The sequence below is a fragment of the Salmo salar genome, chromosome ssa10 (genome assembly GCF_905237065.1).
Source record: "Salmo salar chromosome ssa10, Ssal_v3.1, whole genome shotgun sequence".
In the NCBI taxonomy this organism is placed as follows: Eukaryota; Metazoa; Chordata; class Actinopteri; order Salmoniformes; family Salmonidae; genus Salmo; species Salmo salar.
In genome coordinates, this window is record NC_059451.1 from 82839143 (window position 1) to 82854046 (window position 14904).

At 42.5% G+C, this 14904-nt stretch overlaps 1 protein-coding gene across 10 annotated transcripts in view; it reads right to left on the reverse strand.

The window, feature by feature from the left end:
- Positions 1–14904, reverse strand: part of ntrk3a (neurotrophic tyrosine kinase, receptor, type 3a) — a 287024-nt gene that overhangs the window by 105366 nt on the left and 166754 nt on the right. For 8 of the 10 annotated variants that reach the window (XR_006757011.1, XR_006757012.1, XM_014124433.2 and 5 more), the window contains exons 6-11: positions 14464–14606; positions 13922–14063; positions 10577–10876; positions 7392–7406; positions 6188–6243; positions 5475–5577 (exon numbers count right to left, since the gene is read on the reverse strand). Coding sequence is in view for 8 of the 10 variants with exons in the window: in XM_014124433.2 (XP_013979908.2) it covers positions 5475–5577; positions 6188–6243; positions 7392–7406; positions 10577–10876; positions 13922–14063; positions 14464–14606 (759 nt within the window). In the remaining 2 variants the exon portion in view is untranslated. The remainder of the gene's footprint in view (positions 1–5474; positions 5578–6187; positions 6244–7391; positions 7407–10576; positions 10877–13921; positions 14064–14463; positions 14607–14904) is intronic. The other 2 variants (XM_014124431.2, XM_014124435.2) reach the window with 1 other exon arrangement.

Genomic DNA, 14904 nt, shown 5'->3' on the forward strand with positions numbered 1-14904 from the left:
CAGGCCTGAGATGTGAGTAAATCAATCCGATGGAGTACAACATGTCACGGCGCCAGCCTGGAGTTTAATCTGGGTATTACAGCACCACTCTCCAGAGCCGAAGCCCTTCTGCAGGTTCAACCCCCGGGCAAAATAAATATGGACTAGAAGCAATTTAGAGAGGTGGGGAGTCTGTGGGAATTCTCCAAATCAACAGTGAATACTGCTCAAATAGATTGTATGGAATATTAAATTACTGTCATTTCAATGTTTGGTGTAGTTGATTGTGCCACGTTTCTACCCTCAGTATACTTTATGCAGGGGTGGCACTAGTTGTTTGAATTCAGTCCCTATCAATTTGCAGCAACAATTGTAGACTTTAAATAATGGCATTGTTTTGATGCTCTTGCCCAGGTGGAGTAGAGCGATGTAAAGACACAGTGAAGAAAAAAGGGTCCTTGTGCATTGAAAGATTATTTCCTTTTAACCACAACACAAGTATTGAATAAATAAATAACATATTTAACTGGAGAGGGATAATCAAGCAAGCGTGTTTTAATATTTCTAGTGAGGTCAACAGTCTCATTAGCATATTGAACATTTTCTGGCTGGCATATATTGGGCAAAGCAACATTTCCATTGTTGAATAATTACAGGCTTTAGCATGTTATTGATGCAACACGTTGGTGTTAATGTGGCAGTAATGAAGGTAAGAACGTCAGTGAATAGCCATTGTTACCAAACAAAACAATCTACAGTACATTTTACCTCAGCATTCAAAAAGGACAAAGACTGAGAAACTAATAGCAGAATTTCAGAGCATCAATTCTGCATGCTTAAAAAATGTCCTGGTTAATCTCACGCTCTCTAAAGTGGTGGAATTGTAACACAATGTAAAATCTTTTCATTGATGTTAAATGTCATTCATCCTCCTGAGAGGTGTTGTGAAGATCAGATATTCACTCTGATGTCTGTATGTAGAAAGATCCACTGTATAGTCCAGGAGCGGTGCAGTCCAAATAGCAATACTGTGAGTTTATGTAGTAATGTCAGTTACAGGACGGCTGTCTGATTGATGAATGATGCTCCTGGTCAAGCCATGAAAGTGGGGCAGTAAAACAAACGTCCACAGGAAAAGACCTTGTCAGATTTATCCCAGGACATAAAGGGTGTGGGACAGATGACTCAGCTGTGTGTGCTGTCAAGTTCACCAGTACTCCAGCCTCTAGTACATTCGTGCGAGAAACACACACACACGCGCGCACACACCACACACACACACACACACACACACACACACACACTCCTTCTCTGAAGTAAAAAGTAAGAAGTCCTCTCCTATCAGTGTGAAGGTCCTGCTGTCAGATTTAAGACAGTAATAATGGGATCTCACAGTGAGCCCTCAGAGAAAGTTTAACATTAGAGAGAGAGAGGACCACTGCTACGGTGGAATGAGAATCAACTTAAAGGAGAGGGTATTTTTAAATATGCCCTGCGGTCTGGTCTTACATTGCCATGCAGGGGGAGTCCTGATAAGACTGAGATGGTATGGACAAGCAGCTCACACCAAACAGGCCTTTCAGCTCCGGCTGGCCTCACAACTAGGCACAGAGCACATGAGACCAAATAGAGATTGCTGCTTCACCGCCATATAAACTGTGGGCATAGAAACACACCTGCAAAAAAGGACTCCTTTACAAAAAAGTGTTGGGTTGCAATGCTGTTAAGATGTTGTATTAGCCAAGCTTTCAGTTGCTTCTCTGGGATGGTCTTTCAGTCACAACATGAGTAGATTACTGTCATTAACGCTTCACTTCATATGAACAACTCTCATTCATTCATTCCACTGGACCGCGACCAAAAGAAGGAAATGAAGTCTCAATACTTTGTCTACAAACAGGTTTCCTCAACACTCTAGCAGGACTCTGGAACAGAAAGGACCACTGTTTGGGGGGGGCTGGGGCGGGATGAAGAAGAAAATAAACTTCTCAAGGGTGACACAATGAATGCTTTTCATGGCCAGACTATTCTTCTCCCGAAGTCAATCGGCATTCCAAAGGCTCTTTCTTAATGCAGGGCATTAAAAAAACACACCAAAGCACATTTGTGAGCTTTCTTGCTCTCCTTCCAGTCCTAATACCACATGCCAATCAGCCAGAATTACCATGGAAACCAGAACATGGCAGACATGCTCAGAGACACAGGGAGAATGGCTGATTCTGTTCCTGCCTTCCTTTCTCTAATACCCTGTATTCACACAGGGGGGAGTGGCGTGGTGCTGGGCTGTTGGCAGTCACGTCTCACGGCTAACCGGGGACATATGAGAACTCCCAATCAGACGACCCAGCTAACCGGGGACATATGAGGACTCCTAATCAGACGAACCATTTAAAGGTAAATGACACCCAAGCGAACCCTCAAGACTCCCCTTTGCTCACGGTTGCCAAATGGACTGTATGCAGCCAGGATGTGTCTGTGTGAGAGAGAATGAGGCCTGGGGATGCATGCAGAGCAGCGGAACTAGGAGACATTGTGTGTCCGCATGTAAACAGCTGGAGAGTAAAGCAGCCGGAACGGGTTTAACCGGCTGCTCCCTCACTCCTGCAGTACCTTTACCGACAGCACTTTGCCTCCCAACGTCTGCAACTATCTCAATCTCTCTTCCTTCCATTAACTTTTTTAAATTCCACATCCGATGATGTTATCAGCTTAATCTGCTTTGAATTACCTTGGTTAAAAAGGATTGATAGAGCTTTCTGTTGTTGTCAAACAGAGGGAGAGGAAACACAGAGAACGGGGGGCGGGGGAAGAGAAGAGATGGGGGGGGGGGAATAGAGCCAGGAGGAGGAGAAAAAAATGTCCCCGTGGGAACAGGAGTGAAAAAGAGAAAGTCAATGGAGACGGCAAAGTGCCAAGGCAAGCAGTCAGCTAGTGGTATATGCATTCATTAGAGAACTACAGGCTTCATTGGGAGGCCTGGGGGTATTCTAATGTTGTTAACATCAGATACAGGGACTGATTACTTTCCACTTGATGATGAAAGACAAATACAATGCCACAGGCCTCCAGACGGACGTAAGGGAGGAAAGCAATGCATTAAACATCCCTTTGATATGTGTGTGATTGTGGCAGCAATTCCATAATTGGTACATGCTTACACACAAATGTCCAATGCATGGCATATTCTAATGTGAGTTGTGATGTCATTATCTGTAGGAGAGAGGGGGAGAGAGAAAGAGTGTGTCTGTCTGTCTGTCTGACTGACTGACGAGAGAGAGCTAGAGTCTGAGGAGAGCGAGAGACTGACTGAGGAGAGAGAGAGAGAGAGAGACTGACTGAGGAGAGAGGGAGAGAGAGAGACTGAGGAGAGAGACTGACTGAGGAGAGAGAGACTGACTGAGGAGAGAGAGAGAGAGAGACTGACTGAGGAGAGAGAGAGAGAGAGAGACTGACTGAGGAGAGAGAGAGAGAGAGAGACTGAGGAGAGAGACTGACTGAGGAGAGAGAGACTGACTGAGGAGAGAGAGAGAGAGAGACTGACTGAGGAGAGAGAGAGAGAGAGAGAGAGAGAGAGAGAGACTGACTGAGGAGAGAGAGAGAGACTGACTGAGGAGAGAGAGAGAGAGAGACTGACTGAGGAGAGAGAGAGAGAGAGAGAGAGAGACTGACTGACTGAGGAGAGAGAGAGAGAGAGACTGACTGACTGACTGACTGAGGAGAGAGAGAGAGAGAGAGACTGACTGACTGAGGAGAGAGAGAGAGAGAGACTGACTGACTGAGGAGAGAGAGAGAGAGAGTGACTGACTGACTGAGGAGAGAGAGAGAGAGAGTGACTGACTGAGGAGAGAGAGAGAGTGACTGACTGACGGGAGAGAGAGAGAGAGTAACTGACTGAGGAGAGAGTAACTGACTGAGGAGAGAGAGTAACTGACTGAGGAGAGAGAGTAACTGACAGAGGAGAGAGAGTGACTGACTGAGGAGAGAGAGTGACTGACTGGGGAGAGAGAGTGACTGACTGACTGGGGAGAGAGAGTGACTGACTGACTGGGGAGAGAGAGTGACTGACTGACTGACTGACTGGGGAGAGAGAGTGACTGACTGACTGGGGAGAGAGAGTGAGAGAGACTGGGGAGAGAGAGTGACTGACTGAGGAGAGAGAGTGACTGACTGAGGAGAGAGAGTAACTGACTGAGGAGAGAGAGTAACTGACTGAGGAGAGAGAGTAACTGACTGAGGAGAGAGAGTAACTGACTGAGGAGAGAGAGTAACTGACTGAGGAGAGAGAGTAACTGACTGAGGAGAGAGAGTAACTGACTGAGGAGAGAGAGTAACTGACTGACTGGGGAGAGAGAGAGAGAGAGACTGGGGAAAGAAAAAAAAGAGAGAGAGAGAGAGAGAGAGACTGGGGAAAGAAAGAGAGCGAGAGAGGTTGTCTAAATCCCCCTAAGCTATGTCTACACAAAATGGCACCAGGCAATGCACAACCATCAGCCAAAGCCGGCAGGTGTTACCTGAAACACTGTAAACACTGTCATACAGTTTATAACAGCAGCAGAGCCAATACCTGAGACAGGGCTGTTCCAGGGGAAGGGACATGAAGCCGAGAGAGATGTGGTTACTACTACTGCATCACCATCACCCCCTCCTGCTGCAGTCAGAGAAAGCACCAAGCCCAACACGGTACACAGCGGAACCAGCTGCATCAGCCACCAGAAGACAGTGATAAGTAGTGCTTGGACGTGATTCAAAAAATATAAGCTTAGGCTGCACTGAGCCATATTTGGAATTGGTTGGCATTACTGACACTACTGCAAACTCATTCTTCACAGGAATCAAATCTGCAATATGGCAAGCGTTACCCCCACCTCCGCCTGCTGGCCCACATACCAAGACAAGCACTAGATCAAATAAAGTGTAAGTAGCGATACTGTTGTGTGCTGTATACAGATGAGAAAGTGGACTGTGTATACAGTTTATGGCAGTGGTATTCAAAGTCAGGGTCGCAACCCCAAGTGGGGTCGGGGTTATGACCCCAAGTGGGGTCGCCAGGGAAAATGCAATGTGGTCGCTCCCCCAAAAATGTAATAATCCTGAGCCAATATACAAACATTTTTGGGAGTTAATTTGAAAAATACAATTTTATTGAGTAAATGTATTTATTGGTTTATTTTCATAAGAGAAATAAATTGAAGGTTATTTGTTGATGTAAATATCTAAATCTAGCGCGGGGGGGTTAAAGGTTGTGTCAATAGATTTGGGGTAGGGTGTGGTTGAGAGAAATGCTTTGGAAAAAAATAGGGTCCCCAGAAATTCGGAATAAATTGAAATACCACAGGTGGATGTCATAGAAAGATAACACAACAAGGTATTTGGCATGAAAGGGATAAAGAGGCACAAAGTCAGTATAATGTCTTATTTTGACAGCTGAGGCACTACCTAAGAAAACAATGTCTAAATGATAACTTCCTTTCAGAAGAACACTGGGTGTTTCTTACCTTTCATTCCAAACTTCGAACGTCGGCCATATTTGTTGATGAGAACAAACAGGACAACAAGAAGGACACAGGCAAATCCAGCAAGGCCCACAGCAATAGACACCTGGAAGACGACAAGACAGGGCTTAGTGAGAGTAAGTCTCACAATAAAGATATCTACCTCTAAAAAACTGAATAGCCAACAGTCACAAAACCTACAGTAAATGCAGGGCTTGTGAAAACTGGATTAGTAGTGCAATGTTTAACTGAAAACTGCCTTTATACATTCTCCGCTGGCAATAACAAAACAAAGAGAAATCAAAAAGGAGAAGCCCAAAATGAAGTTATACTGAGAGAAAAACCGTCATACGGTATAATTAGGAACTCCAAACAATTGGAAGTCGTCTCTCCTCCCATGTCACTGCTCTCTTCCCCATTAAAACCTTCAAATGAGGTAATAATCTCCATCCAGTCAATTACAGCACAAAGATGAGCGAAATTACATTTTTAAGAAGTTGTTAAACACAGTGGCCAAAAAGGAAAAGGCAGATAGGAGCGAGCTACAAGGCGAGGGAGTGAAAAAGAAAAGAAATGGATTAAAATAGCTCAAACTGAAGCCTCTTTTTAGTTGTTGTTCCCAGGAAAAAGAAGAAGTTGCTGTTCTGTATACAGGCGGTATCTCCACTAGATTAGAAAAGCCACTTATTTGAGCACCACAGTGTTCTCAAACTCACCCCGAATGTGTCCTCTTCAGGCCTGTGTGTTACTGTGATGGTCGGTGTTGGAGTCCCTGTGATGAAGACAAAACAAACACTATTTATGAAAGTACTGACAGGCAACCGACAGTTACATGTGCAGTATATCCTGAGTACCTAACATGCAGTCTACACAATCATTCTGAACAACTAGCCATAGGCATAGAGATGCAGATACAGAGTAGGAATCCATGATGGGAGGGGAGAAGGGTGGGTATGACCTACAATGTGTACCAGATAAACGAATTACAGCACACACACTCACATTTCTTGCAGCTAACTGATGTTATGCTTAATGCTTTGTAAACTGTGTAGAGTCAGTTGGGTTGTTGCCCTTCACAGATCTGCTTCCATTTCTGATACAATGAGACCTTTTCAAGTCTCTCATCTGTATCCACTTCTATGGAGACACTAATGCCCCTGGGTTGTCCTCCCATCATGCTCTCTGCTAACAGGCTGCGGTGCGAAGCAATGTGGTGTAGCGGAACGGAACCGAAAAGAACAGAACAGCGCCGGGTGTTTCTGACGAGCCCGTCTGTCCTGCCCGGCCTCTTCCTGCCTTCCTACCACCAAGTGGACTCATCCAACATCATTTTGAGCACTGACAGTAACAATCTGTCACTCTTTCCCTTACGCGTTCAGGATTTATTATGCGTGGAAAATCCCAATGAAGCTCTGGCGTGATGTCAATTTGAGGGCCTGGGGATGAAGGTCAGTGGCTGTGCTTGCCTCTACATTTACCTCCTAAATTAGAACAGATTAAAGACTAAATGAGCCTGTTGGTCCTCCAATGATAGAGGTGTCTAGCTGTAACCTTGAGTCTTACCCAGCTAATGTAGGCAGTATATGGTGGCAACAACATTTTGGAATTAGGTTGGTGAATATCAGAAGATTAAAATGACATCAAATGTAAGCTCCCATGACCTTTTTGTTGCTCTGCTTATTAAATAGATGTCATGGTACTATTTATGTCACGGTGCTATTTACATATTTCCTGGTACTATTTCTTGTTGACTGTCTGAAAAGAAAAATCACTTACCATAACCCCCTAGAGTTGTTTTAATCACCTTTTGTTTCAGTTTAATCTGTGTGTTTGAGCTAGAGACTTCCAGGCTCTTGCATATCATGGTACTATTTATGTCATGGTACTATTTCTGGTTGACTGTCTTCTAAGATCACTTACCATAATCACCATAATCTGTGGGAAAAGAAGACAGAAGAGGAGTCATCAGTGGCGTGTTCAACCAATGTGTACATGCACAGGGCATGTTCAAAGAAGAACACTGTTTTTACTCTCCACTGTTAAAATAGAAAGACTCAAAACACCATCATTGCGTAGTAAAACCATGACAAGTAGTGCAGGTGTTTGAATGTAAACACGATGAAGGTGTTACGATACACTGAACGGATTTCAAAACAGAATGGAAGTAGTCTGAAACAACCAAAGTGGTTGTTCAATCTGAATCATTGTGTTTTTAAGAAAGTGATGTGAAAACACTTTCTGGTGTTTCAGTATACGTAAAAGGCAGCACCAAAACACACAAATAATGTTTTGGCAGACAGTATCTCTCATACAGTATATTGAAATGTTTTTAAATTGCAAATGGTTAATAGCATGAATATTGATTATAAATATTTATTTAATTTTCAGTTAAAATTTCGATTATCATTTTAAGGAAGACACTGGTAATGTAATACTTTTCCTAGGGTAGAGTTTGGCACTAATTATAGGCCGCAGTTGCCATGAAACTTTGTGAGATTAAAAATAATGTTACATTCCAAATGGGCTATGTAAATTAAAGCAGAGGTCAAATCAAATCACATTTTATTGGTCACATTCCCTCTAGCAAACTCTATGGTCAAATATAAAAACAGGCAAGTTTGCGGGTGCTTCCGCTGTCTTCGGGTCCTTCATGAACTCAGACAGTTGAGAGCACACCAAATACTCAGATGAAACGCTCCAAAACAAACCAAGAAAGTATGTGTCAATAATAATGAGAGTACAAAATGTTATTACATTGAAGGAAAAGGAATTCACTCAATATGAACTTTTGTTTTGTGTAGCATTTCAGCCACTAATGCTAATAGTCCAAGTAAAACAGCCTTCTCCTTACTACATGTAGTTGTTAATTGACACGTCATTGTTTGCACCTTTTTGTGCACTTGTTTTTTATGCAAATTACTGCCTGAGTTTCAGTTAATACTGCTGGCTTGTTTGCCTATTAGCTTCATCTACTGTTTGATATATTTATATATATATATATATATATATATATATATATATATATATATACCCCACATACTATATGCTACACTGAATAGCCACTGCCATTCTAGCCTGCTGTAGCTTTGGCCTACCACACAACATGCTATTGCATCCCACTTTTGACATTCATATTGTTATACTCTCGCTATATTTGCATAGCTTAATCACCTATATGCTTTTTGCATATTGCTATTGATGATTCAGAATTGTATTGATATTGCAATGAATTAATATTATTGCATTTGATAACTTAATTATGCATGCATGTACCATCGTTATTGCTTGTTATGATTTGCCATTTGTCTCCCTGCGGAAAAACATGCATACATACTACGTTACCCAATGGCTGGCCAATCAAGTCCAGGATCAGACAAATGCCAACTGAACTGACAACTGTCAATCATATCCTCTAACTCAACTGTACTGTGCTTTAATGAATCTGAACAACCATCCATGTACCATCTAAATATAAAGACTCAGGTCATACATTAGCATAATGGATGACTGGTGGATCACATTGAGCCCTGGGCTTAAGTTTTGTACAAGAATGAATTATTTTTTTTCCATGAAAGTGAAATATAATGTGACATTTTTGATTTAGAAGAATATGATCAATACCTTACAGATTGAACTGTCTTACTTTATCAATATAAAAATGTGAAAGACCTGTTAATGTTTTGTCATTTGATAATTTGCAAATAAAAGATCAAGCATTTGAAGCTTCAATCAGGTCTTGAAAAAGTACAAAATTATTCACAACAATATTTTCTCGTGTCCTTTGAGCAAAATACTGGCCCTTTGACCTTTTGGAATTACCAATGACGAGTTTAGATGCACCATATAAGGGAATATACATGAGGAGGGACTCTCATTTACACTAAACTGGAAACTCCAGAAGGATCTAGTTCTGCACTAAACAGGATTCGAAACACCATTGCATTTTCAACCTTTTACAGATTAGTGCTCCCAGTCTCAGGCAAGGTGTTGCACAACTCTTACGTGGTGGTACAACACACCATGTCATGTTTCAGAACACCTCAGGATGAATTTATCAGTGACCTTAAATCTGTCCCAATACCCCCACAACCATGTTTCAATAATCAAGCAAAGTTATGGTTTTGTCTACTTTTAAGATGTTGGCAGCTCAGTTACTACTCATTTTTGTGTTACAAAGCACTTCATTTTAACGGTGTACTACTAGTCAGCAAATATATCTAAGTGTGTTTACTGGGTTTCCACATTTGAAAACAAGGATGGTCCAACTTGGGTTGTCATGGAGTTAGTCAAGCTTCTCCGGTCTCGTTACTGTGTTCCCCACTGCCTATGAACCTCGTCATCCATGTATTGAATTCCATTATCAAGGACTCCCTTAAAATTTGGTCCCAATTCTGAAATCACTTTAGTATTAAGCAAGCCAGTTGCTTCTCCCTGTTTTAACATTCAGTCATCTTTTCCCAGCATAGCAGATCTACACTGCTTTCCATCTCTGGCATGGTATGGTCTGGTATTTCTTTTACTTTGATTACACATTTGCCTCAGCCCTTAATTGGGTTTGGTGTGTTGGATGCTGGGAGGGGTGCACCTCTTTGGGCCTGGACCAGGATTGAGGGGGACTGTTATAGGCCAAATGTTGTTGGAGCTGCTAACAAAACATTTCATCTGACATTATTGTGAGTAGTGCTGTTGTAATTACCATTGTATTACTATTTATTGCGATTAAAAAATATATTTCAAACGTTTTTTTGTGCTGTCTTGGTATGATGGGTGGGGTGGGAGGGGGATGAAGGACCGGGGATGTACTGTTATCAAATGACAATCTACAAGTAAAGGATTTTTCTCTAAAGAATAGAGTAACATTCCCAATGAGATCTTATCTTCATCTCTAAATAAATCCCCTTTATTAATAGAGGCGTGACAGCGAGAGAGACCGTTTCTATATTCACCAGTGAACCCGTTAATAAGACAGTAGCACTTAACAGTTTTAGCTCTGCTGCTCCGATCCATGCAATATCCTGTTGGACTAACGAAAAGGTCATAGGTATAAAGCTACTTTATACCTGCGCTGCTATACATAGCTACTATAGCAAGTCAAATCTACCTACCGTCTGAAAACGGGGCGTTGAGGAAGTGTCCATACACTGTCTTGGTGGTGACTCCTAGGAAGTTGCTAGCCTCCAGGGTGTAGTTGCCGTTGTTGTGGTGTGTGGGGTCCTTGAAGTTGAGGCATCCCTCTAGGTAGTCCTGGTAGGTATCCATCTCAGTGCGGATGTAGTCACTGGGGGGGATCTCCTTGTCCCGGTGGAACCAGCGCAGGGTGGGCTGGGGGTTGCCGCGCACCGTGAACTCTATGCAGGTTTCATGGCGACGCTCGGGCTCGTCTAGCTTCAGGATGGTGGGGGGGACTGTTGGGAGGGAGGACAGACATAAACGAGGTCAGAGATGTGTTTTTCAATGTGTCGGCATCATGACATGTGACTCACACACAGTCTTCTAGTTACAGTATGTACCAATGTTCAGGGGGTGTTAGTTCTTGCTTGTGAGTGGTTTGAAGGCTAGCAGTATAAATGGTGTTTTGTTGATCTTTGAAGCTGCTGGTAGGATGTGGCTGCTGACCACAGGAACATTGGGTTGTCTCCAGGCTTTTGGCTGAGTGGACACATAACCCACTCTGAAGGATGGCAGCCAGAGGCAGTAATAATATCACACCTAATAAAAGCGCCCACCATATACTGTAACTCCACATCCATGGCCGGTATGTTAAAAGCTAGCTAACCATCTGCAATTACAGGGCTGTAAATGTGCCATACTGAGCTCACATAAAGCATCAATCATACTTCGATTCACTGTTAATATACACATTAAGAGAGCATGCCAATTTCCTCATTGTTAGTTAATGTAAGGTAAAACGCAGGGGGTCTCTGTGAAAACTAAGTGCTTTAGAGAGAGCAGGGAGAAAGAGAGAGAGAAAGAGAGAGAGGGCAAGAGAGAGAGCGAGAGAGAGAGCGTGAGAGAGGTTAAGAGAGCGTAGGAGAGAGAGAGAGACTTGAGTTTGCGGATCTCATCATTATCTCTGGCAATCAATACTGTATGTATTGGGTACTGAGAGAATAGTGTTACACCCTTGTTGCCATCACCCGTCAGTATGAATGTAAATGCAGGAGCAACAAACAATTATCATATTACCCTGTAATGGTATCCAGCTGATGGAAACAGTGTGGTCTAATAAAGGACGTAAGTCTGGGCCAGAGAAATGTCCACCATAGGAACAATCAAATGCTTTCATTTTTTTTTTTTAAGCAATGTTGGGGAGTTTAACTGAAAAGAAAATGAAAGTTCTTAAATGGTTCTTTGTCATTTCTTAAGGTTCTTTGATGAGCTCTTGCCTGATAAAGAACCTTTGAGATACGTGTGGGGTTCTTGAAGTGGCATCTACGGTTCTTCAGAATTCTAAAAGGTTCTTGAAATGTATGGCAGCCTGCAGATGTCCCTTTAACAGCACACAGAACATTTTCCAGTGTTAACTAGTGTTGAATGAAGAGTTAAATCAACACTGTAAAGAGTTAAATGAACACTCAGTGGTGTAAAAGAACCCCAGTGTTGGTGTTAATAAACAGAGTTGAACCAAAACTACACCCATCATTATATTTCCCAGCATTCTCTATTGCAGGTTGATTTTTAGAATTGTTTGTTTCAACATCTATGTTTATGCATGTACATTAATGAATCAATCAATCTTATGCTACTGAAATATAAATAACATACATTTTTCTAAACTAATCCAATCATTTCATTTTATTGACAATATATTCACTTAGGATCTCACTTGTTGAAGGCCACAGGACTGAAAATGAATGAATGCAACAACCATGTCTGTGTCTCTTGCAAACACAGTCATGGGTGGTACTGGAAACTCTAAAATTCACTCTAAAGGAACCATGTAAAATATGCAAATGCAGCTTAAACCCCTACAGCAGGGCTATTCAATTCCGGTCCTGGAAGGCCGAAACATTCCTGGTTTGGGATTTTTGTATGGTTCTTCAAAGAACCATCCTATTTATGGTTCTTCAGAGACCCTACAATGATTCCCTTATGCCATCGATCTCAATAACCTAATTTGGTTTCAACTTTGAGTGTTCCTTGAAAACAGTGTTTGTGATGATCATAGGAACATCGTGCCAACACAAAGTGTGGAACTATAGTGGAGCGAATATCAAACTGACAGCAATTATTTCCTGGCTTGACTGTCAGTTAGTCTAACTAATCACCACAGCTGTTGACTCTCTGTTTTAAGGCGTTTCCAACAGACAAGCCAAGCGGCTGTTGGGATGATTGGCAATTATCAAGAAAACCAAAAGAGCATGTGGTTTCCTAAAGAACATCACAAACAAAAACAAATGGCTTTGCAGTGCAGCACCAGTGCACCGCCACTGAATAACTAGCAGGACCTTCCAGATGTTTCCCAACGAACAGGGTCAGAGCTCCCCTCTCCTCGCTCTGCTGGAAAGCAATCACGCACATTATGTGATGAACATTCTATAAATCGCTGTCATCTTTCACGGAAAGGACCACTGCCTTCTCATCAATGAAGTATCCACATCCAAGGGAACCACCCGCCAGCTCGCACGGATCAATATTCAACACAAGGACCTCTCGGCACTGACAGAATGTAGAGGATAGAACGCATAACAGTACTGATAGAATGGATAAGAGTAGGCGTAGTTATATAATGGATAGGATAGTAATGGAATGGTAAGAATATGATAGATAGGAGCAGTGATCGAATGGATAGGCTAGAATGGATAGAATGGACAGGAGTACTTATAGAATGGATAGGAGTACTTATAGAATGAATAGGAGTAGTTTTAGAATGGATAGGAGTACTTATAGAATGGATAGGAGTACTTATAGAATGGATAGGAGTAGTTCTAGAATGGATAAGAGTAGTTACTTGGTAGCCTAGTGGTTAGAGCGATGGGCCAGTAACCGAAAGGTTGCTAGATTGAATCCCCGAGCTGACAAGGTAAAAATCTGTTGTCCTGCCCCTGAACAAGGCAGTTAACCCACTGTTCCTAGGCCGTCATTGTGAACAAGAATTTGTTCTTAACTGACCTGCCTAGTAAAATAAAAAAGTTATAGAATGGATAAGAGTAGTTATAAAACATAGGCTACAATCTATACGGGTGGGGAGGCCTTCTTGTTATTGCTGCAGATTGCCGCTTTAACTGCATTTAAAATCTAAATAGTTTTGTAACAAGGTGCTTGACACCTCTACATTATTCATGGTCTGACTGTGAGCTGAATATTGGTGTGATCTGTTGGTACATTGGCCTCTGAGATGAATATTGAGCTGAATACCGTCATCAAACAGCAAACACTTGAGAGTGTTTGTGGTCTGCAATTTGATAAATACAACTTTAAACTTGAACTGGTCATTGGTAGCTACGTACAATGGACAGTGAGCTGAATGGAGGCGTTGGCCATCCCCACTTTGTTCTCTGCTATACAGGTCAGCATGTAGAAGTTGTCATCACGGCTCACGTTGACCAGGGTCAGGTTGATGGAGTGGACATTGGGCCAGTACACATTGGACTGGACAGAGCAGGAGAGAAAGACAAGTGAGTGATACTGTAGGATAACTACAATGCATAGGGGCAGACAATTTATACTCAGGATTTCAGATACAATGCTCTGCATAAAGCAGGTTAACTGCATTTTCAGAAAGCTATGAAATCACAAGCACACAAACACAGTTGGTGTCAGTTCCATTTCATTTCCTCAATCTTCATAGCAGAACAACAGAATTCCAGAATTGCCTGGAATCTAAATAGAATGCACCCTAAAGTTGTACTGAAGCTAAAACTAACTCCAAGGTCACACGCCAAGTTGTTTCCTGCAGCTACCTAGAGACAAAGCACAATGGTACGACCATTACAATGAAGAATAGCACAGTGCATTATGGGTCCCTTTGTGTGTGTCCTGGCTAACCCACCTGGTGAGTGTTGATGGAGTGGAGGTCATTGACGGTCCAGTCCACCTCAGGGAGGGGGGATCCAGATCCATTACAGGTGACGGTGACTCTGTCCCCCTCAATCACTGTGAGATTATAGTGGGTCACACTGATGTCCGGCAAGTCTGGTGGGGCGGGCGAGAGAGAGAGAGTGAGAGAGTGAGAGAGAGAGAGTGAGAGAGTGAGAGAGAGAATACAATAGCAGCTAGACACAGCACACTTGAAATTCTGACTGAGACACTTTAAGCTGTTGTGAATTCTATTTGGGAGAGGGACAGGAAGGAACAAGCAGAGTTTCAGAACGATGAGTTGTCATCCCTCTTGTTGCTCGACTCTCATGAGATAAGTTACGTCAGGCGTTTAGGTCATTTTTATGAAAGTGATGTGTACGGCCTACCCACTTTGCACAGACAACATTTAAAC